This window comes from Pithys albifrons, chromosome 2 (assembly GCF_047495875.1).
Source record: "Pithys albifrons albifrons isolate INPA30051 chromosome 2, PitAlb_v1, whole genome shotgun sequence".
In the NCBI taxonomy this organism is placed as follows: Eukaryota; Metazoa; Chordata; class Aves; order Passeriformes; family Thamnophilidae; genus Pithys; species Pithys albifrons.
In genome coordinates, this window is record NC_092459.1 from 69,021,997 (window position 1) to 69,046,783 (window position 24,787).

The 24,787-nt window shown below is 37.0% G+C and overlaps 1 protein-coding gene across 2 annotated transcripts in view; it reads right to left on the bottom strand.

Annotated features, from left to right (window-relative positions):
* Window positions 1-24,787, bottom strand: part of PRKN (parkin RBR E3 ubiquitin protein ligase) — a 721,348-nt gene that overhangs the window by 124,150 nt on the left and 572,411 nt on the right. For both annotated transcript variants that reach the window (XM_071549419.1, XM_071549418.1), the window contains one exon: window positions 5,494-5,555. In XM_071549419.1, coding sequence (XP_071405520.1) covers window positions 5,494-5,555 — 62 coding nt within the window. The remainder of the gene's footprint in view (window positions 1-5,493; window positions 5,556-24,787) is intronic.

The following is a 24,787-nucleotide window of genomic DNA, read 5'->3' on the forward strand; positions in this document are numbered from 1 at the left end:
GAAAAGAGGAAGAAACTGAGAGATGTGTGTAGGTATCACTCACACTGAGTAGTAGTTGAAGTCAAGGGACTGGGTGGGAAGCAGGAGAGCTGTAAGGCAGTAGACTTGTAAAGACAGATTTGAGAATACTAACAAAATAGCTTTGATTTATTGATTATGAACTGGAGAAATTATTCAGTGAAAATTTATTCTGTTCTTTAACTGTTGTGAATTAGTGACATGTAGCTTACCTTTTCTCCAAGTGTAGTTGTCAAAAAAAACCTTGACCCACAAATGCTTCAGAAGCACTTTGTTGATCATATTTGACAGTTTCCTTCACTAAACTCAGATAATTAATTAGAATTGTCACATGACATTACTTTTGCCTGAATGGGTAAATATATATCAATTACTGACTTTACATTAATATTCTGTAGCATACTCTTGAAAAAAAATTCCTCTAGCATGTATTGCAAGCAAAAAAAAAATTAACTTTGTCACACACACATATTGTATACAAAATCCTTCAAAACCTTGAATAATGTTAAATGATCTCTGTTCATGCTTTGTGGTCTTAATATTAGATTTTCATATTTCCTAAAGTTACAGCTTACAGCAAAAATTAGCACAAGTCAACACCACCATTGAAGAGCATGGGGATGTGCATCTGCATATTTTCCAAATAGCGTATTCCTTTGCATAATTTTTCCCTAGGCAGCAAAGAAATGGAGCGGGAGAAGGTGTCCCCATTCAGGCATGCTCAGATTCCAGGAATATAAATGCTAGAGAAAAAGTGAGCAGTGATATGAGTTGCAGTAGCAGCTGATAGAAGAGATCTGTTAAAATTGATCATTCACCTGTCAAAATATTAAGGAACTGGCCAATACATTCTGCAAAGTTGTCAGAGCAGTTGACACAGCAGAGAAGTGCAACTATACATTACTTAGCAGCTCCTTTTCCTGCCACTAGCATGTCATCTGCTTCATCTGTGCTGTGACCTGTTGGGGGCACTCAGGTACAGCAGCAGATTGCTTGCTCCTGTGTTACTGGTTTTCCCTTCCAGCTTTCTGTTGTAGCTGCTATTTTATTCATGAATCGCAATATTACACTTAAACAATTAAACAAGGTTTTTTTATCACTTTGGGGATCAGAGAGAAGTTTCTCAGAGAGTCATTAGGGAGACTTCATAACAGTTCACTGCAAGTCATCTTGCTATGTTGATATATTGTAGCACTTTGGTTTGAATTAAAGTGTTCTCTCTGCTGTCTCTGGCATTGGCTTATTGAATTACCTGCCTTCCACTGTATTTGGACAGAGCCCATATTTAGTGCATCTTTAGCATATTTTTGTAAGCAGCTTGTACTATCATCACTTGTAGAACCATTTATATTTACTTGCAGACACAGCCAGCCTGACAGGGCAAATGGCTACTGCAGAAGACTAACTTTCTTACCTGGTCCTATTTCTAAATAGCTCCTGACTTAATAAATCTTTCATCCTAACCCTGAGTGTATCTCAGGTACTTATGAAATGAAGCAGTTAGCCAGTAGGTTGGGCTGCATTCATTATGCCAGGGAAAAATGATGGCTTATGAACAGTGAGATCAAATTGCAAGAGAAAGAGCAGCAGAGCTATGGGCACTTAGAAAGCTTCGAGTTTTACCCTTCCTGGGACTGCACGTCCAGGAGACTCTCTTTGTCTTGTACACACCTTTGTGGATTGGGAGAGTCTATAAAAAGGGGGACCAAAAGAAACCAGACAAAGCTGCTTCTGGAGATTTTTCCTGGGTCAAACTCTGGTACCTGCTCACAGGGTCAAGTATCAAGTGGGGTACCAATCTGTTGCTAAATCTACTTAGGCTGCATATTAATTTTTCTGGAAGTTGGGTTTATGTGGTAAGTTAGGTATCCACAATGAATATCATGCACCAGGAAAGCTTGCACTCTTCTATTTCACCACACAGACTATGATTACTATAGTCTAAAACCAATTTCCTCTTTAAAAACTAATTTTTTTGCCACAAACTAAACAGTAAAAGGTAGATTTTCCAGCAAGAATGAATTTCCGATAACATATGTTTCTGAGGGAACAGAAGACATGAAAATTTTACATGCCCAGGAGACCACCAAGAAGTTTGACTGTTTGAATAAATGTTTAACTACTATACAACCCCTTTCAGGAAATATTAATCAGCACCTCTTTGCACTTCTAGTTAAACACAAAGCATTTTTTCTCAGCATTAGTTTTCCATCATGTTTACATTTTTATAAAGGTATTTCAGATAGACAAGCAGACATGTTTTCAAGTGGTTTGATCCTGAAAGCCACTCAAAATCTTTCTCTCCTAATAAAATCAACAAACATTATATATGCTCAGTATTCAGAGGAAACAAATACTCAGTGAACAAAAGGTAGAGACCAGCAGTTTATTCCTTGATTTTAATTTGACAGAAACTTGGTTGATAAAGGTAAGACAGTTGAAGAAGCAGACAGAGTCATTTACCTTCCTGCTGCCTAGCATTTCAATTCACAGTATCTAGAGTGATACAAAATTAAAATGCTATATATTAAGAGTATGAAACCTTAGTTATGTGGCATGTCTAAAATATAATGGCAAATGGGCAATAATTATTAAACAGATGTGGTTCCAAAAAGGTCCTGAAGGTTTTGATTCTTTACGGCATCTAAAATTTCTATCAATAACTTGGAAGAAAAGTAAGAACATAGAATATCAATGATGAAGCTTGTAACAATATGAGAAGAGGAAATAATTAACATATAACATGGGTCATTGAGTTAATGGAGTTCATGCTGCAGGACTATCCGAACTGTTGGCAAACTGGGTTTAAACAAACAAATCACTTTTCAGGACAGTCACATGTAAAGTTATTTTTCTAGGAACATACTATAACCTAAAATTGCATAGTGAGATTTGTGTCTGGAAGCAGTGTGATGGTGTCTGAGCTGAATCTGAGCTGTGCCCATTAAGACACCTCTTAGACGAATAAACAAAAATCTCTAGAAGAGAAATAATATTTATTATTGGGCAGGCACTGATTTAACTGAAACCCACAAGTTCCAGTGGAATACTCACTTCAAACTAAAAGGTTCCTTCCTTCTGTCTGAAGGAAGAGTCTGACAGTCTGACTGACAAATAGAATCCCTTTTGCGCATAAGCAATTTTTTTCTATTTCTGTTTCAGGGCTATGGTGGCTTATTCTGAGCTGCATTCATAGGTTGAGGTAACTTTTTATTATGATGATCACCTATTTCCTTGTGACAGGACAAAGGGAGTTGGAAATGCAAAGGACCTGAACACTGAGGAATGGGAGATACACAACACAGGAAATATGCTGGTGCTGGGAGAGTGGTGGAAAGAAAAGAAGCTGGGAATGTTTTTGTCTTTCACTACTGAGAGGTATAACAGGATCTAAAGTCTGCAAGTGATTTGTAAACAAAAATGGATGTTTTTCTAGGTAATATACCCCAGTTTAAACAAGAACTAATCCAAGAAAGTCATGTAATGTGTATTCTAAAGGAGATCAGAACAGATTATCACAATAGTCCATTCTGCTTTTATAATCTGGCCTTAAATACATAAGCACTTTAAAAATAAATCAATATTGGACACGAAGCAGGAACATGTCCCTGTTATTCTCTGGCTATTGCTTTGAGTGGAAGAGAGTATATGATGTTTTATAATACTGAAATTGTAAGCAATCTGAGTAAAACAGTTTTACAATTAATTATGATTTCTTTCTATATAGTATGCATGATAACAGAAAAAGACACACTTTGGATCCTTTTAAAAAACAAATATCTAACTAAATAAATGTAACAAATAAATGGATAGTCATGTGAATAAGGACTTTGCCTTAAAATCCTTTATTTCTTCATTTAGATGTATTTTAATTTTTTTAATCTTGGATTTGCACTGACTTATTTTCTGACTGTCAAAGTGTGCTCTAACTTCAAACAAAAGCTACTGTGGTCTGCAGGAAACTCATGATAGCAAAGTTTTTATAGGGACAGAGTATAATCGCAATATTCCTTATACTGGTATGGGCTAATGGAATAATCCAAGTCTCATGGCAATGTTAACCACTTGCAAAGTCCATCAATTAAAATATGTTGCTCTGTCAGTGGTCGTTAGTCAGGCTAAGGTCTACAACTCCATTCTCAGGGCTTTGCCAGCGGAACTGTCAAGTCTGTCTTCTTCAGTCCCCTCTCTCACACTTGCAGTCTCTTGGTTTAGCTGTTTCCTACTTTTCCTTCAAATTGTTCCTTTTGTCCCACTCCTCCTACTCTGCTTCGCTTCACCTCCCCATGCAGCTTATTAAGTGCAGATATTCCTTTATTTACCAAGCAAGTTTCCATATTTGGTCATTCCTTTCCACTCTTTGGTCAACTCCTCATCAGATCCTTATAATTCTGGTTTCTACTCTTAGACTCTTACATGAGCCAACCCCATCTCTTGGTCTAACCAAGTTTCATCTCACTCTGCTCTCCATTTTTCAGGTAGCTCTAATCAGTGTCTTGGCCTCATCAGTCCTGGTCATAACTTCTCTGACTTCCTCTTCCCAAATTCTCAATCTCACCAATTCCTGCTCAAAGTATCAACTTTGGCCTAGTCTGTTTTCCATCTTTTTGTTTTCGATTTTTGCCAGACAAACCCTCCCACGCTTCCCTTCATGCTGCCTTCTTGCAGAGGAAAAGCCAAAGTGACATCTCAGGAGTTGCTCCTACCTCGGTCATAGCCCTCACACAGCTTTGTGCAAGTCCCTTGGTGCCAGGTTCATTAAAAGATGTGGATGTTCTCATGTACTGCACACTAATTCTGAGCTTTCAGGCCCTCAGTCCCTAGTACCCACAGCTCTAGATCAGGGAGTCAGGCTTTATAACTGGTCCCTTAGGAGGGATACTTCAGAGACGAAGACAACTTTAATTTCAGAGGCACTGAGCATTTGAAAATTCAACTTGTCTCTCAAAATTTAAGGCCATCTCTTAGTATCTTTGTAATTTAATTTCATTTTTAACAAAATAGTAACTGTTCACCTTGTGAGTGTTTTAAAGCATATTTCATTTATGCTTTCCTAAGGTCCCTCTACAGAAGTAGTTTCCTAAGTGCAAAGCACAGCTATAATTATGAGAAACACCTTTTTAAGAGAAAAAAAGACCATGAAAAGAGGTGGATAATATCATGAGTAGCTGTAAGTGCCAATCCCTTAGTCAAACTGTTTGTCTATCTGCTGCTTTAGAGTCTGTTTACTGCTTCAGTCAAAAACTAAAAAACTGTGGCAGGTAGCAGATGTACCCATTAATAACCTGTCAAGGCTGACGAATAGAATGAAAAAAACCCCAACTCTCACACAGAACTCCCAAGTGTTTTTTCCTCTGCCTTTGAGGTCATTGGGGGTCATGAGATACAGTCTGTCTCCCTGGAGAGAGATGAAACTGTCTCATTAGCGTCTATCTTTCATGACATTAAGATGCTACCTTTGAGATGCTAACTCACCTGTTCTTCTCCCAGAATCCTGAAGTGATGAAGCTCTTTAATCAAGGAATCTGGACAGCCAGCTGTTGAAAAGAAACAAAAGTAGGCATTTTAGAGCTTCCTGTCAGTATGGTTTTGGCATAAGACACACACGGGACAAGAGTATAGAACATACAGATTACCTTAGATAAAGAAGATTAGAAAGATTAGCCATGGTTCTGCAGGCACCAGAAAACTGAAAGCCATCTATCAAATAATCCTTCCCTATTTCTAAGCATGCTACCAAGAACACTTAGAAAGGTTATATTCCAAATATCTTAGCCCTTTTCCCAAAGGACTGCAAACAAAAGCAAGATGAAAAGGGCAGCACTGTCTGCCAGATACCGCCAACCCTTAGTGTAAGCCAAAGAGCCTGTTAAAAGAGTATCTCACATCAAAACATTGGAGCTGCCAAAGGTGAATTCTGATTCACACATCAGAGTTGGAATCATTTTAAGCATAATATAGATTTTCCCCAGTTCCCTGAATGATACCATAGGCCCCACAGGCCACTTTAATTTTGGCTGTCACAAATATAACCCATTTCACATATATGTAGTTGTTACCCACAGGTGTTAATACACAAATCAAGTACACAGGCAGGGAAGTGATTTGCCAGAACTTTGCAATGAGATTAATGTACAGTCACTACAGACTTTTCCATCTGTACCAGCCAGTAAGAAAGAATATCTGCCATGTGCTTTACTGACCTGTTCGGACTGTCTTTACCTTCCTGGTGATGAAATCCAAGGTTGCTGTACACTACTTTCATACACTGCTTTTGTAAACCACTTTTGTACGCTACTGAACTCATTTCTGGCAAAGGATGAAAGTGCAGACTGTGAAAGCCAACTGGGTTTTATTCTTTTTACCATAAACTGAAGCATCATATTGTGAACACAGAAAATTCCTTAAAAGGAATTAAGACCATAGTTCTTGGCAGAACATGGGAGGAACTACGATCTTTAACAACCCACTTTTCTGCTGATGTAACTACAAACAGTTACCTTTCACTCTTAATGACTGCCATTAAAAGGATACAAATTAATTTGGACATAATTGTCACAAAATCTCTATTAGCACTGTGGCTTTACTCAGAGACAATGAGACGTGGCCTACATTCACAACCTCTGTTGGCATGGTTGCCTTAAGAATAAGAAGGACAAGCCTTTACACTCAAAAGCAACATAACTAAAAAGGCAAAAAAACATCCTATAGATACAATTTACTAGTACAATTATACTAGTTCAAGACTCATCCTAGTATAACTTTTTCTACATAGGGAAACTGAGTTAATTGATATTCAAATCAGCTTCTTGCTGATAAATGTTTTATCTCCATTCAGAAGAGGTGCAAATGGAGAATGCACAAGCTACACAACTTCATCAGCAAATTCTGGCAAAGGTAGACAAGGTTTAAGGTGGCCCAGGTTTAAGCATCTAGTAAGAATTGTCTATTAATGGCTTGTCTCTTATTAAATACTAGTATTTTTTCCCATTTAATAAAACCTAGGATATTCTTATAGGCTTCTTTTCACCCACCTATTCCCTCCTCTGATGCACAAGGATATTCACATAGTTGAATGTGTGAGTTTTAGCTTTAAGTGATTCTTTCTTAACACATTTTTATTCTCCTCAATCTCTAGGACTACAATCTGAGTATCACCTTTAACTTTTCCCTTCTCATTTTCCCCATGCTTAGTCTCTCACTGTTCATTCTATTTCTTGCTCTAAAGCACTTAAAGTTGTTCTTGCTACTCCTACACAGAATCACTGCTACACAGCCTTTTTATGGGATTTGCAACTCCATCTTGCAGGTCATCCAAAACCTGAACATATCAACTCTGTCTCAGTAATTTCTTCACCTGAGGTTTGACATGTAGTCCAGAGCTGTTGTCTTTTCTGTGTTTCATATCAGAACTTAATGTATAAAAGACATTTTCATTATGAGGGTGGTGAATCACCGAAATGGGTTGCCCGGAGATGTGGTGGATACCCCATCGCTGGAAACATTCAAGGTCAGGTTGGATGGGGCTCTTAACAAACTGACTTAGTTGAAGATTGCAGGGGGTCTGGACTAGATGACCTTTAACTGTCCCCTCCAACTCAAACTATTCTCTAATTCTATGAAAAACATGCAAGTTTAAGTGTTACTACTTGTCCACTTCTGCATCCTCTTCCCAATAAAATAGTCTGTTTTTCAGAGATTTGCCCAGGTTAGTTTCCAGTCTTTTCAAAGGTCAGACTTTCACTGAATCCTACTGAGCTGATTATAGAACAGATCCTAATGGTACTAGCAAAGAAGGAGAGTGAGTTTAAAAACTATGTTACTGTTGGCATGATACTTTCCAGCAAAAAGTTCAGAAATGTCAAATGTATGCAATATTGAATTATACTGACATATCTTAATATTCTGCTGTCTGTAAGAAGTCATTTCATATCTTCACATTTCAAAAGCAATAATTTCCGGGGGGGGGGGGGGGGGGAATCTTCCCTTTTCTGTTTTTAATTGTTCTATTTTTTTATTACTAGATGTATTTCTGATGTTTTCTATATGTAGTTTAATTTCTTCTGTTCTGCAAGCAGATATTTGTAAAACATGCTCTAACACTTAAGCTATTTTTACCAAATATCCATGAAATTTGAAAGTCTTCGATTATGTTAAATTCCTTCACCATGACTAGAGACAAAGGTTATTGAAAAATAACCATCCCATAAATAAAAGGTAAAGGGATTAAAAACCCTCTGATTCTGCTCAAAACCATTAAGAACTATTTGTCATCTCACTCACAAAATCATCCACATATCCATCAACATATTGATGTATATGAAAACACACATTGCAACTTGAAAATTATTGCTAGCTAAGCACAGCACCTAATGGGTTTGCTGGCAAACTCTACACACCAAACATGTGTAGAAAAATTTTTCTAAGTTTCTGATATGCAGCTAGTACATGCCAAATGACATAAGTAATCTGCTCTTGACAGATTTCTGCTATTTTGTACATAACGCTTTGAGGACTAGTTTTTATGTCCCCTGTAGTACAGAATCCTCTATAATCAATGGTCTCAACAATTATCAAAACTTTCTATTTCCTTCTTCCCAATTATTACTGGAAAAGTACAAGCCTTCATGAAATTTCTACAGACATGAACTGAACAACAGCAATATTAAAAAAAATCAATCAATAATAATTACACATAAGACTGTTAAAAGGAACTGATGCAAAAGCATGGACAATTGTCTTTAATTGGAAGCCAAAACTCGGGATTGAGGACATCTGCAGACTGATAAAATGGCAGCTAAACTGCTTATTAGTTCCCTCTTTCAACTCCCATTCAAACCTATGTGTTTCATATTTTCTCAGCTCCAATGGCTGGTAGAGGTTTTTACTAACTTTGAATGCAGAGTAAGATGCAAGAAATCCAAGACTGATGCAAATATTAAATACTTTTATACCACTTTTTCCTCTGTCATAGTTCCATTGACCCCAAAGCAATCAGATCCATAAAACTAATGTGGTGTCTTAGAAATGAGTCTGAGTCTAAGCAGGAAACTAAATTATGAAGGGATGATACTCAGTTCAAAGCATCAGCAGCTTTATAAACTCACAAGTAATTTCTTGGCCTCTATTTAAGCATTTATTACTTGTATTAAATTTAAGCATATTATTTGCTTCTAAATGTTTAATCATATCCCAGATTACTTGTTTGAATAATTTTGTTATTGTTGGATTCCCATATTGCTTTACTATTTAACTCCAAGTGCCTCATTTATGAATGAAAGGTACATCTTAAGTTACAGAAATTTGCAGCTGCAAATTTACATTTTATGTTCTGGTATTCTCTTCATAAAGATACTTTTCATCTGTTCATATGAGTATATATATCTCCAAGAGAAGAATACAGAAGCAAAATTAAAGGAGGACAGTTTAATGTCTCCTAACATCATAAATTCCCTGATTTCAACTGGTCTGAACACACATTTTCAGACACACTTATAATTAAACTGTGATTCTAACTACTACCAATTTAATTACTCAAATCTTCACATATTTTTTCTCAGACAGAATTAGCTTCTTGTTTTGTTTTGCTTAAAAGTATCACTTTGTATAACTTATGTTCTCCAGGGAGAAGGCAAAGAAAAAATTAAATCAACCCTTTAATACTGCTTAACCTGGCAGAATGAAAGCAAAAATCTGCTGCTCCAAATACAGCCAACTGAAAACTAACATAAGTGTCAGGACCCTGGTGGCACCCCAAGCCCTGACTTTCCCAGCCTAGAACCCCAATCAGCCCCTGCCTCACACTACTGCACCAGGGCTGATCTGCTTAGAAAATTAAGGAGCATGTTGTCTTGTCTTTCTTGACTTTAGTTATCAAAACCATTCCATATTCAAAACCAGAAGTCTAAAAATCTGGAAATGCAGCACTTTAATGGCAGGACTTGCAGAAAAGAAATGCTTTTTTATATATATATATATATATATATATATATATATATATATATATATATATATATATAATATATATATTTATATATATATATTTATATATTTATATATATATATTTTTATATATATATATATATATATGTATATATTAAAATATATATATATATATATATGCACTTAAGTGCGTGCTGGCCTGTCATGAGTGCACAGCAAGGAATGGTGGCAAGGGAATCCTGCAGCTTGGAGGTGTTTGTTATAGTAGGTAGAGCACAGCCAACCTCCAGCTACAGTGGGACACAGTGTCTGAGACTCCATAAGCAAGGTACAAGTTACTCAGCATAGCCCAAACCAGCTGACTCTGTTGAGTGAGCATTGATGGCAGGAAGAGCACAGCCCTGCAGTGTGTATAACAATGGGAATGGTAACAGGGTAGTAAGAAGATGGAGTCAGACTCAACCTTCACACTAAACTTAACAGGTTTAAAATCCCATGAATAGTGTGAATTAATTTGTTACCTCATTTTCCCAGTCTCATCTAACTTGTTCAGCTTATTGGAATAGTGTTGTAAAAACACACATCTTTCTGCTGCCTGCGTCTCTTCCAGTAAAAAGCAATCCTGTGCTGGTGACAGTTCAGTCATTCTTACAGGAACTGACAATGATTTCAAAGTATGAACTGACTTCACTGGGCTTTGGTTAATTAAATGTTTCGATGTTTCAGGTGACCTTTTCTCATTTTTGATGCCATGTGAACGAGAAAAAAGACAAAACTATTAAGAGTGTCTAGAATGCATAAATATTTTATTGAGAAAAGATATTATGAAGACTATCAAGTATGCAATTTACAGAATATAAGCACATAAGCCCATCTTTGCAATACTGCTTGTGCATTGTGAAAAGATGTTGAAATATTTTCTCACAGATCCTACAGAAGGGTATTACTGCAGGCATTTTCACAATGTTTTTTACAACACTCAGGAGCAATACTTATATAAATAGTAAATTATTGAGGTTTTTTTCTCTGTTGCTAACTAGATAATTTGCTAATGTAGACAAACCTAGAACTTCATTAATTTGTAGATGTACACTTGTATTTACAGATATCTTCCTTTGTATGAAAAGATTTAATTTTTAAAGAAAAAAAGCTCATAAAAATGTCCTGAGAATAATTTTTCATCTCAAGTCCCTAATCTTGTATCTGCAGGTCTAAAAATGCAGAGGATTCACATGGGTTCACAACTTTATCTCAAAATCAATCCCCATTAATCATAAAATCACATATCAGAGTCAAAACCCTCTCATGAAATCAGTTTTTAATCACTAGATTAGATAAGGCCTTCTTTATTTTCCTTCTGAATCCTTAATGCTGATCATGCATTCAAGTTGCATTTGCAAACAGAAATTCTCTGACCTATTAACTCATTCTTCTGCTTCCAATACCCATTTTGAGTCTACTGTGATCGGGGTAGGTTAAGTAATCAAAAATTTTACCTCCAAAAACTAAACCAAATAACTTTTTGTTCAACAGATACACAGGGTTTATACCTTTGCCTTACCTATAGGTATCACAACTTTTCTTAGTGAGTATGATATGTCTCAGGTATAGTTCTATTTCAAAATGCTACAAGCGATTTCAAAATACAACCAGCATTCAGCAGATAGCATGACTAAAATATGTGATGATTTATTTTTTATAAATATCCGGTTGACTGCAGTCAGCAGTATGTTTGCAAATTGGGGGTCAAACTTTTAGTACCCAAATATTTTGTATTGGCCACCTTTAAACTGGTTGAAAAAATTACATATTCAGTAAAACCAAAACATGTAAAGTAAAAAAACCAAACAAACATGGGATTGTGCACTTGAACTGATGTTATCAAAATAGCATGAGTAAACAGATGATATTTTTCTGTATAGTAATCTAGATAATTAGATAGCAAGGCAAAACAAATATATGCCCCCAAAGAGACACATTTAGAATGCTTCAATAATACAGATTTCCTTGGGGAAAAAAATAAAAAAGAATATTTTTTCAAAAGCAAAATGTTTTGAATTATGTCCTTTCAAAGTCATCAGGCATGTATTTAGATTGCAAAGCTTAGCTCTGCACTGAACCAGAGCAGATAACCAATACGTGCACCTTATGTCTGTACCCAGAGGTCAACATGGTGAGGGTGTCCTTCTCTAAGCCTTTAAAAGTCTCTCTGAAACTACAAATGTCAGGGCAGTTCCTCAGCCTCAGCAAACTACCATAGCAATAATTAAGTCAATGTTGCTTCCCTGTAGCATACTAGCAAGCAAATTGGCTATGTACACAAAATGTACTAGCTTGCTACAAAAGACCATGTGCCAGTAAAGGACATATTTAATTGCTCCTTTTTCAAAGGTCAATCTGCAGTAAGAAACCTACACTCTTAAACACCACCACCCTCCCCCACCCCAACCCAAGATTCAAAGTAACATTTTCTCCTGATTAAAACCCTGTCAAACAGCATTATGTTAATTTTCTTTTTGCCTTGATTGACTTCTGACAGCTGAAGGCAATAAAAACCCCTCTACATTATTTTGTTATCATAAAGGCTGCTGAAGCTTATAGCCAGGAAAATTTCATGAAAGCTGAATGGTCAGGACACAATGCTTGTCCTGTTCCAACCAGTCACCAGTAAAGTTGCCCAGCTAAATAGGTTACATCTTAGCGTGCTCTTAAATCCAAATGGCATATTTTGCTCTCATGAAGTTCTTGTGAAAGAATTCCACAAAGAGACTGCAACATAGTGGGAAAGGATCACATAAAGTTGATTGTAGCAAATTCTGCTGGCCTGGCTTTCTCACACTGCACACAGCTCTGGCCTTCACTGTGCTGTTACTCACTGCTTGTTTTAATGATGCTTTAAAGCCAAATGACTAGAAGTAATGAACCAGATTAGCCATTTTCTACTAAGATCTTCTTTTAAGCTTTACCAGAGAAAATATCAGCAGGAATATTGACCTGCCATTTCAGTTTAAAACCTGCTTCCTTGCTTCCTTTTTGCATATTTAAAACAACATTTAAACCACAGTTGAACAAGTACTGTTTAGTCACATCAGCATTCAAACCCTGAATTGCATTGAGTTTCACAATGCCAGCAAGCCATTGCTTGTTATTTTTGGCAGTTTTCTGTATATTCTGCACTGCTATGTGACAAACTGTTGAAAGAGTCTGTCAGAGGGGGTGAATTTTCTAAAAAAAGAAACATAAAAAATTCAATATTGCCCAAGAGACTAAGACTTCAGGGCAACCCTGCAATAGTGCAAACATATTTGATGAATAGTCTGTACCATCTGGTTTCTCAATATTCCACTTTAAATTATAGGTGTAAATTCACTCATGCAATTCTCAGTAAAGTCAGTGAATACCAAACTCATGCAACACAACAAATTCCATGCTGTCTATCTGTAATGAGATATTGAGCTATGACCTTTACTGCTCAAATACAGTAGCTCCAGAAGCAAAAATAGTCTCTTCTTTCCATGCAAGTATTATTGCCAAATTAAATGTTACAGAAACATTTTTAAATTTTTCTTAATTAACAGAAGTTACTCCTACAGTTTATAACATCAAAGAGAAAATCAACAAGTCTAACGCTAGTCCTACCATAACTAGATGATTTTATTATTTTTTTTAATTTGAGATACAACAGAGCTGTTTTAAACTGCTTTTGGCAGACTCATACCTTCTGCCATATAAACCTTGAAAGAGAAAATCTCATTTCAGGAATCTGGACTGAAAGGAGTTCTTCACTCTCAGTTTGATAGGTTTTTAGCTCAATCAGCTCAATTCATGATAGGTTTTCTCATCTTTTATTCAAAAAGTAGTTGAAATCTCTAAAGCAAACTCTGTTCTCTCAAATTCCAACCTTCATGCTGGCACTGGACTTTGATGATGATCAGTACCTTTGAGAAGGGAAGTGAGAGGTCAGGAGCTTTCAGCATGTGGTGGAGACTTTGTAAGAGAAGAGATTGTCTTTTCAGGGAAAATACAACCACCCCTGAATAAAAGTCTTTAAAAGACTGCAATTTCTGAATACCAGAACTAAGCAGGTACAATATAGAAAACATTAAAAGGTTTCTAAGCTGAAATTAAATTAAAGTTCACACAGTCATTTTCCAGGTGATGGCTCAATAACTGAAGTATATTGTAAAGCCCAAATCCTGAGAATCAGATTTGGAGAGTAAATATTTCTTCTTTTTTACTTTCAAGTGTTGAATTAAGGAAAATGTCCTCCTATAATTTTGGACATTACAGATAGAAAGAACAGTTTCATCAATTCATATTTCAATACATTTCATCTCATTTGTATTTTACCAAGGGAGATTATTACACTGACTATGTAATGTAAAATAAGCCATTGCATCATCAAGAAAGTTGTGGACAGGTGCCAGAGAACAAACACAGCTTTCCATCTCTTTAATTAAAAAGAAGCACTTAAGGATATTCAATTGCAATTTTAAAGGTTATTTTCTTTCCCCAGTACATGAAAATCAATATGCCGAGCTAAAAAGAATCTTACAGAAACACCAAGATGCACACGTCTTGCTCTCCTGCTCACACATGCATAAGCATGCACAAAATTACAGTTGGAGAAAGGACAATGGCAAACAATATTCAGTGACCCAGAAACAGCAGTGTTTTTCTTTCTACTTTTGCATTTCTTTTTTTTTTGGTATGACATTCTTCTGTATAATCAGTATATAAATAATGCTATTCCTTTAATCTGTAGAGCATTTATAAGACTTCAACACAAGCTTTCACTGAGAGCTTAGACAAATATTTAAATTGCTACATAAGTGACTCAGACTACAAGGCAAGCCCAGGCTACTCTAAAAATAAATGTTCATGGACAATAAGCCCATCCAACCAAAAGAGAATTTTAAAAAGCCATAGAATATATTATGTCTCTCAAAATAGTGCATACATATCTGGATGAATGGCTATGATTTTCTCGTTTGCACAGGGATTTTATGACAGAAAACCATTTCCAAAACAGTAAAGAATGAAGCGATTGTCTAGAAGTGACCTGCACTCTCGTAATGGAGTTTAGATCTTAATTGATACCTAATTGTAATATTTTTCTTCCTACTTTGCAGCACCAATACATGTCTGCATATCTTGCTGTCCTCTGTGAGCAAACATGGCAAAGTTCCACTTATGAAATGAGGACGGTTTTCACCTTAATCAGATCAAATTAGGGCAGGTGGCAACCCTGCAGGAAACATAATTATGAAAAATGCCTGTGTTCAATACAAACTGTCCCTCCACTCTTGAGGTCTAATAGGACATCATTGTATAATCTTTTTACATTTTACTGGCAGGTCAGAATACAGAATTCCACTGAGGGGGGCTACATACAGCTTTCACTTTTTTCTCTGCAAATCCACAAAAAGTATACATATGTTCTTCAGTATTTGCTCTAACATAAGAATCAGAGTGTACCTGGGAGTGCAAAAGCTGGTGGGACAAAAAATAAAGTTAAATACAGAACAAAAAGAAATTAAGTCGCTCTCTAGTCAGGTCTAATTCTAATAACATTGTGTGAGACAGGCTAATCCTGCATTACAAACAATGATTCATGTTTCTACTATGAAAACACCTGACAGGCAGGCATAAGAGATCATGCTGTCTGTTCATCTAACAGAAAAGAATTGGAATGACCTGTGAGATTCCCCAAAGAGAAAGTGTTAAGGATTTTTCTGATTTTATCCTGATATACTGCCCCTATTCTTGAACAGGCCACTCATGATGAATAGCTGGCAAAACACACTTGAAATAAACTGAGAATTTAGTGCAAAATTCTACTCTACATTAAAGGGATAATACAGCCAGGTTCATTTAGAATATTACTCCTCTGAAGACACCCCCAAGCACTACAATAACAAATGTTATATCAAAGATGCACTCAGCAACAAATGCAATATGAGTCTCTGTGAGGCGATTTTTCAGTATGTCAAAATTATAATATCACTCCAAGGAAACAAATTAAGCAGCACAAGCTAGGCTGTTGGGATCACTTTATTAGCAATACAGGGTTTTCTCATAAAGAATGCTTTGCTTTGGATCTGTCAATGAGATGGTCCATCCGTTTTATGGTGCACGACTTCACATTTGCCTATGAAATAAACAAAACACTTTAACATTCATCTCTCTTTCCACAGCACTATATAAAAAAAGAATTGAGAATAACAAAAAAATTTCCTGATCATTTTTACACTACAGCTGAAGACCAATGCAGGGTGGGTTTTTTTAATCAATGTGGATAAACACTTAAATCACAAGGGATAAAACTGCTATACTAGCACCAGTGAAGAAATGCATAAAGATTTCTGCTGGTGGAGGAAGATCTGGTTTTAAATATCCACAGGCTTCTGCAAAATATTCTGCTCTGGTTAGTCACCATGCTGATATAAGAATTGATTTAATTTTTTCCCTTGTGCATAAAAGAGGAAACAGCCCTTGCTAGGTGGACAGGCCCTTTCAATGAGTCAGAGAAGGATGCTGTGCTTGCATTGTAATCATAAATTTTCAAGGCTGTCACAATTTACCTGAAGCTCAGTGGCTGTACAGGATGAGGAACACAGCAGAAAATGGATACACTTTACTCTACACAGGGCAGGAGAGAACCCCCACAGCTCAGCATTATGCCATCAAACTCATCTGGACACTGAAGTGAATTAGTGCAAGCAATTTCATGAGATTACACTAGCAATTTGGTATAGAACAGCTGCCACACCACACTACAGGATTCTGCTTCTAGTCTTTACTTACATGGCCAAAAATAACTTCCAAATTAATCCAGAACAACACAATCTATCCTTTATCTTTACCACTTTACACAGAGATACGCTATGCCTTGTAATGAATTGGTCTTGTCTTATGTTTTTTTAAACTAACAATAATTCCATTAGCACAAGTCCCATGTATCTTCATTAAATCAGACACTCCGTATGATGCTTCTTCTTCTAATATTTGAATTATTTCCCCTATCTAGACCATGCTCATTTTTCCCTTCATCTACACTTTTTTTTCTGTATTATTTTAACAGTGCAGAGTTTCTAAGCTGTGAGCCTGAAGACAGAAAAGATAGGTATAGGATCAAATCTCCAATCTTACTAATTGCATTTATGAATCCCCACAGGGTACAGAGTTCAGCCATGGGTTGTGGGGCAGTACACATTTTTTGACTCCTCCCTTTGGCAATTAGTAGTGCTGCATCAATCATTTCCAAATAGGAAAGAAAAGAAGTAATTTTTAAAATTTATACTAGTGGGATTCTACAGTGACATAGTTGTGCATTATGAATGCTAATGTGGACACTAGAAATCGAGACTGGAATGTTTCTGACCTTGATGGTAACACTTAAGCAAGTTGATAAGCCGAGAAAGAACTGGTGACCCCTCAGTAGTCTTCTCTCCCTCCCATATGTATGGTCTCATCTTTGCCCAGTAACAGAGAAACAGACTTCTGACATGAGTATCCTCTGGTTTTATTTTCCTTTTAAAAATGGAAAGTCTAACTAATGATAAGGTTCAGCTTTTTCCTTTTCCTTTTTTTTTCTTTTGTCCTCACATCATTAAAATGCCCACTTGACTTAGTCTCATTTCAGGAGATCATTGAGAGGCAGTTGTAAAAAATAACAACACTAGGTCTCACTGCCTGTACATTTACCTTTTGACATCATGTTAACTGTTTTTTTCCGTAAAGTATTTCTAAGCAGTCATTTATATGTTAAGTACTGAACTCTCTATCACTTCTGCGTTTCAGTATTACTCTGCTTACTAAGTATTTTCCACTTGTGTCTGTTTCATGGATCAGAAATTCATTCCTTGTACTTCTGTCTGGCTCCAGTATACCATCATGCATGAAATTTCAGAGACACTTCTTTTCCTGACTGAGAATTATTGGATATACAGCTATAAAAGCATACATAAAAGCTAAAAGCCCTTAGAAATACTTGGAGGGGAAACAAAACATCCCTTAAGCATCAAATCAGTTGGAAATTCTTCATACTGCTCTTCTATACCAGTTCCTGAAGGATTTGCTTTCCATTGCAGCTTCCCTCCTGTCTGCTTCAGAGAAAAGATTGTCAATTATGATAAATGATTCTGTATGGCAGGATTTAGACCCACGCTACAGAAAACTATATCTAATGAGATTATCTGATTCTTTTTTAAGGATCAATAATTTATTTATAGGCAGGGGCCTCAAAGGTTAATTTCTAGTGCTTTACTTACCAGGCTAGATAGCACTCAAATAACTTGTAAGAGACATAGAATCAGAATTGACTAATCCACATCAGCTTGTTTAAAAAAACTGTCAGATTAACAAATCAATGATACTTACACACTACGAAATTGGTTTCCACTTAAAAGCTGACTGGATTTACACAGTTTACATGCAGCACAAATCCTGTTTTCATGTAATTTAGCAAGGATTCTGGGCAAAGTGATTCTCCCCTCTCTTGTCAATTTCCAAGACACACACACACTGGCCAGCAGAAATCCTATTGCAGTTTGATGGATGTCTGCTGAGGGAAACAGGGGGAAAGAGAAAAAAAGAGCAAAGCAGGATTTTTGATGTCTGGCTACAGATTGCTGTCACTGATCATTTTCCTATCTCTGCTTTCACAGCTACCTGTGACTTTCCATTTAGAGAGTTTTCCCCCGCTTTACTGGTTATGCCAAGAAGTATGCCTTGCCTAACTTGTGACTCATTGATGCATTTATGCTACTATCCAGTGCAGGGGTTGCATGAATGTAGCCTCAGTGGGTGGTGCTGCATTCATAGTTTTTTTGCACATTTCCTCACTTTAATTCCGCTCACACCTCTTACAGTCATTATATGAAAGTCAAAAACGTGGATGCCATTGAGCAGTCTCTGGCACTGAATGTAAAAGTCAACTTTGCTGCAACAAATTCTTTGGAATACGTATGCACGTCTTTTTCTCTCTCTCCATTTCTCACTATATATTTATAGTTCTCCTTTGAAGGTTGTAGAGCATTATCGAATTTTATTTTTGTAACATCTGGAAGTTGATGGAGAGTGGGTTTTGGGAACACAGCACACTTGAGATCATTAGGACTGTATCCTCCTTCACTGGGACAATAACAAATCAAGGCAGCAAACATCTGAAAGGTATAATGATATTTTTTGTGCAATGGTCACTGAATTAGAGGAACTGTGATATAAAACTGATTCAGGTGACATGTGCTTAATCAACTGAAACTCCGACAACTCTAATAATAGTTTCCTAACTTCTTTCTGTACCTGGAAAATATGATCGGAAGACAAACAAATATTTGCCATAAAAAAATACACCACAGTGTCAGTTTGCATATTTTCATCCTTGTATCTACAGATCTTCCTGAATTGAAGGTTAATGCTAACATTTAAAGACAGGCTGTGCATAATCTAAGAGGACATGTGACATTTTTATGTTTCAGGCTAATGCTTTGTGTCTTTGTTCTTCAGGACAGTCTCATTTAGGAAAGTAAGCTAATGCCATTGACTATCCCAATATTAAATAGATAAATAAATAAAAAAATGCAGACAAAGGAAAATGCAATGGAAGTGGCTGAAATAACTGGTATGTACACAGTACAGTAAACAATTCTGCCGAGCACTGTTCTAATTTGTCCCAATCTACCACAACCAATTACTCCTGCCTCAGAAACTCCTTATCTTGGATTTTCCAAGCCAGCTAGCCTCTATTTCTTGATAAAAGACACAGCGGTATTTCAGAAAATTGCAGATTAGATAAAGAAGTAACCCAGTGTTAGAAGTAATTGCCTGCATTTTTTCCCTCAGCTGAGCCAATCCTCCATCCAAATAGTTGAAAAGCTACCTTCCAAGTTAGGTCTTGGTAATCCATCTGTATTGGCCACAAAATAATAGGCTTGACAATATTGTAGAGCCTTTGTTCTTAGCATTACTGTCTGCTAGAAAAAGCTGGGAGAATAATCTTTGAAAGGTCAGCAAGAGCAAAAAAGTACTAGGTTGAATTGGTCCTCCACAATACTGTCTGGACATAACACACACATGACAGAGATGCAACACTGAGCTCCACAATACACAAAAGCTTCTTCTTCCTTCCTCTTCCTCCTCATCCCTCTTCTAGGAAAGAAAGATAACTTTGGCTTGGGAGAAGCTGGAGCTGACTGAAAGTACTATAAATAAAAAAATGTACTGAACCTAACACAAAATCCATCTCTCAGTACTCTGTCTGTAGCACAGGTCAGTAACAGATGCCATGAGAAAAACATAAGAAACAAGAAAAGAGTTAAATTTCTCTGTATACCAACCTTATCTGCAGACTGCATTTAATGATGTTCTATGATCGAGGATGCAAACAGATCCCCCACCTCCGTCTTGTGAATTCTCCAATTTAGTATCTAGTCACTTTGAGAACCCTGAATACTTTTTGTCTCTTCAATATCCTTAAGTATCCCATTCCACCATTTTAATTTGCAGTGGGTGAGCTTCCTTGGTTTGCTTTAGACATGCTGCCTTGTAGTGGTATGGCTATCTCCAGTTCTCACATATTAAAAACAGGTACATTCCTATTAATCTTTTCCATTCCTCTTATGATTTTAGAAAACATCATCACACCTTAATCCAGATGTCTCTTACCAGAAAAGAAAAATCAGGATTTCATCACATAAAAACTATTCCTTAGCTCTGGCCATCCTTACTGTTCTGTGTTTAAACAATAGTATTTTCTTTTTCAGAGGCAATAATCAAAACTGCACTTGGTATGTGCACAGCAGGGTGCACTCTCGATTTGCCACAAAGAACTAACAATTGTCATTCCTAGTAGTTTCTAAGCTCTTAACTGCCTTTTTGATTTTCACTTAGTGCTCAGATGATACTTTCAGTGAACCACCCAAGAGGACGGCAAACAGAGGCAGCAGATGACAGACCAGTGCTACCCTGTTTGCTTTTGCCCTTGGACACTCCAAATGATGCTTCTTATGAAGCCTTACTGGCAAGGATGTTCAAAAATTCCAGCAGTGTCACACTGACAGTCAGCTCTGCAAAAGGAGTAAGTTTGTTACTCCATCCTTGCACCTGTGCAATGCTGCAGCACCATTCCAGCCAACATGGGATATGGCCATGTACTCCATTAGCCTAACTTGGCTTCCTGGATCCACCTCAGCTTGTCCCAGCATTGGGACTTTCCCAGTCATCACAGGACTATGGCTAATCCCCACGGTGAGCCCCCTTGGCACAGCATGGCATGGCACAGCCTGACACAGCATGGCAGGCCTCATTACTGCCCCAGAATCTTTGCTTCACCACGTCCTGCCAGCAAGTAGTCATGATAAAAGACTGCAAAATGCCTTACTTAGTGCCTAAGGAGTTAAGGATATGGAAGCTGAGCAGAGGTGTGAGATATGAGGGCAGAAAACAAAATAGACATAAATCTGATAATCCAAAACTAACATGAAAAAAGCTTTTATCTGAAAGTTGGAACTGAGGAACAAAAGATCAGGATAGAAAACAAATAGAATGAAGAAAACTACCACCAGCCTCCTCCTTTTCATCTTCTAAAGGACAAATATTTCTCAAAGAGCACTATATTTACCCTGTATTAAGTAGCCTTGTTATTTTCCTTATGAAGATCATGTAATAACAAGAAAATTACAAGTATCATTTTATTTTCTGACAGATAAAGTAGCACAGGACTGGAAATTCAACACTATATAATAACTGATGTTCAGTGTAATTTTGCCACTGTCCCCAAATCATTTTATTAAGTAATGTAAGAAAAGTGTAAGATCGGTGACCCTTAACTACACAATACTAGCAAAGGCACTGTGTTCTGCTGTATGCTGTATATGGTACTGTCAGCTTCTTGTCTTTTCATCACTACAAAGAGAAATGGAGACAGAAAGCACTTATGCATATGTGCCTTTTACATCTAAATTTCAAAACTATGAAGAATGATCTCTCTATACCCTAGATGTGAAACCCTGGAGCTTCATAAAGAGAAAAAGTTCCTTGCAAACTAAGTTGTGCACACAATTCTTGCTCTTTAGGAAGAGCCTCTACTGAACCCATGTAGAAAATTCCTGAGGATGAGACAATTTCTATGGTACACTCAGTTTTCTTGTTTATGCTAGGAGAAACAAGGACCTCAAACCTACATAGCATCTGACCCAGAATAAATGGAAAATGAATTCTCCATTTGTAGCTTAGGTTTTCATCTCAGATCCCTCTACAGGTTTGGTTTGAGGGCTTATTTTCATCTTTTGTCTTTTGAGGACAAGCTCTTTTTCGATTGCAAAGCCTGTTTATATAAAGAATGCTGCATTTATCTGTACAAAGGTGATACATTTATTTTTATTCATAATACAGTTGAGCTGAAAGCCTTCCTTGTGCTATTAACCCCACTGTGTTAAATAGTGGGCGAACATGTCAAATTAAACAGATGATAGAGTCACTTGTAAATCTATCACATAATGCCATGTGTGAGAACTATACAGAATGTATGGCAGATTCCCCAAGGGAGCAGGCTGAAGCAGCACAAGGGAACTGCACAGTTTTCCATGCTGTGGCTTTAATGACCAATGCAAAACTGAGATTTTAATTTGCTCTCTCAGCATTGTAAACTTTGATTTTGGCCTAACTTGGTGATGTTACATAAAAAAAATATTACACTGCCAAAAATAATTCCCCAACTACCCTTTACAAAGGAGAAAACCATAAATCCCATGTCTTGAACTTAAGCAATATATGCACCAGCAATCTGTAGCTGAGTCAAAGCTGTGTTTGACAATGATAAGGCAATGCTGCCATGCAATTACCTTGGGAACCTCCATTGAAGGCAATAATTGAAAGTTGTAACATCTGCTCTGAATCCTCACTTGATGACTTTGTGGAGAAAGAACAATCTTAGCTGAATGACAAAATATCAGTTCCATATTTTCTGACTTTTTTCTTGAAGTCTTAACAATATTTAAATATGGCTCACTTAACATTACTGCGTGTATTATATAAGAATAAAAAAATACAAGATCTGGTTCCCACAAGTCTGCTATGGAATATATTAACATACATGTTACTCAAGAGACTGAAGCCTTATCCTCAAAGACATTTTAGCCTTCTGCATAAAAGCAAACTTAGACACAATTTAAAAGAAGAAAGAATAAAACAAAAGGAAACAAATAAAGAAAAGAAACCCTGCAATTAAAAGAAGTTTTTTGGTTTGGTTTGGCTTTGTGCCCAAAAGACCAAACCAGTTTCAGTTAGCAATTTCCATGTGCTAGGTACAGCCAGTTTCTTTATAGTTTTCCTTAATTAACCTGGCTTTTTATCTGGCTTCCTGGAAAAAGCGTTATTAGAACCCACCCATAACTAGCCCTGAAGGTTGCACCAAAAGCCAGAGGATGCCATTTAAGTAATAGCTCTCATGTCAGTCTTCAGGTTTAGCAATACAATTATTTTTAAAACAACCTTTAGGGTCCAGAATAGCTCTATTTTTAAAGAAAGCTTTGTTAATAAATTGCTTCTTTGTCAGGATGCAATCTGCAGTTTATTCAGTCTGAAATATTCTCCTGTGATAGTTATGAGTCTGAGTTCAGTGCTCAGAAACCTTCAATTTTGAAGGAAGCAGGGCTTAGCTGGACAGAAGGGTAGATCAAAAACCTAGCAGCCTATATAATCATTTGTAGTGAGTGAGCAGAGAATACCTAGTGGGGGTAGTTTTTTCACTAGGAAGCTTGAAAGTGGGTGTACAAGATGAGGAGACAGGGACTGCAGCATACAGAAAAAATAGAGATCATAGAAGACGTGCATTACCAGCAGAGCTATTTTTCATGTCAGGTTTTCTTCAACTGCAAACTCTTGGTGCCAGACCTACTAGCACACTGATTGTGGTGCCTCACCTGGGCACTGGACTACACTTGTAGCACTGTGGTCTATATTTTCCTGACTAACAAGGCCAGAAAGCGGATGGGGTGCACTGGGGAAGCTGTGGTTACCAGTACCTCACTGACACAATGAATGATGCAGAGCAAGAAGGCTGTGCTGAGAGACAGCTGTAATTAGAGAGACCTCACTGAGACAGTAACATTCATATAGCATGGGGGGAGACATTCAAAACCAGAAGAGATGAATGCACATACCCCAGGAGTAAATGGCCCCTCTGCAGGGAAAAATATGGCCACTTGGCTAGTAGAGTGTTATACTCCCTAATAGGAACAGATATGTGGAAGGAACTAGTAACAAAAACTTAGCCAGGAATTGGTGATAGAATGAAGGTGACAAAACCAGCCCCCTGCCATGTTTGCTAGGCACATTGCTGATGTGTTGCTTCTAAGAAGCATAAGACTACTGAAAAATTGCTAGATCACATACAAATGAGATCAATTCTTGCCCATGTTAGCGTGAATGGAGAGATACTGTACAAAATATATAATGATCTTGGGAAGATCAAAAGTGGTTGGAGGGTATGTGAGCAGACATGAAGAGATGGCAGTTATAGGGCTATTCCCATTAATCCTTTTAGAGAAGTATCAAATATCAGGTAAAGACAAATAAGATCTAGAGGTTAAGTATAGGCAGTTTTGACTGGAATATGATTAGTTCTCTCAAGCATGGAATGGTGTTCCAAGGAACACAGTTTCTCAAATAACCTCTCCAGATAGTTAAAGTAGTGGATGAAGCAAAGTCACAACTTGCTGCAGTGTCCTTTGAGAACTCAGGGAGAACAGGTTTGCCTAAGTAAAACAAGAGAAAAATGTCCTCAAGTCCTTGACTTATAAGAAATAATAACAAACTTAAATAG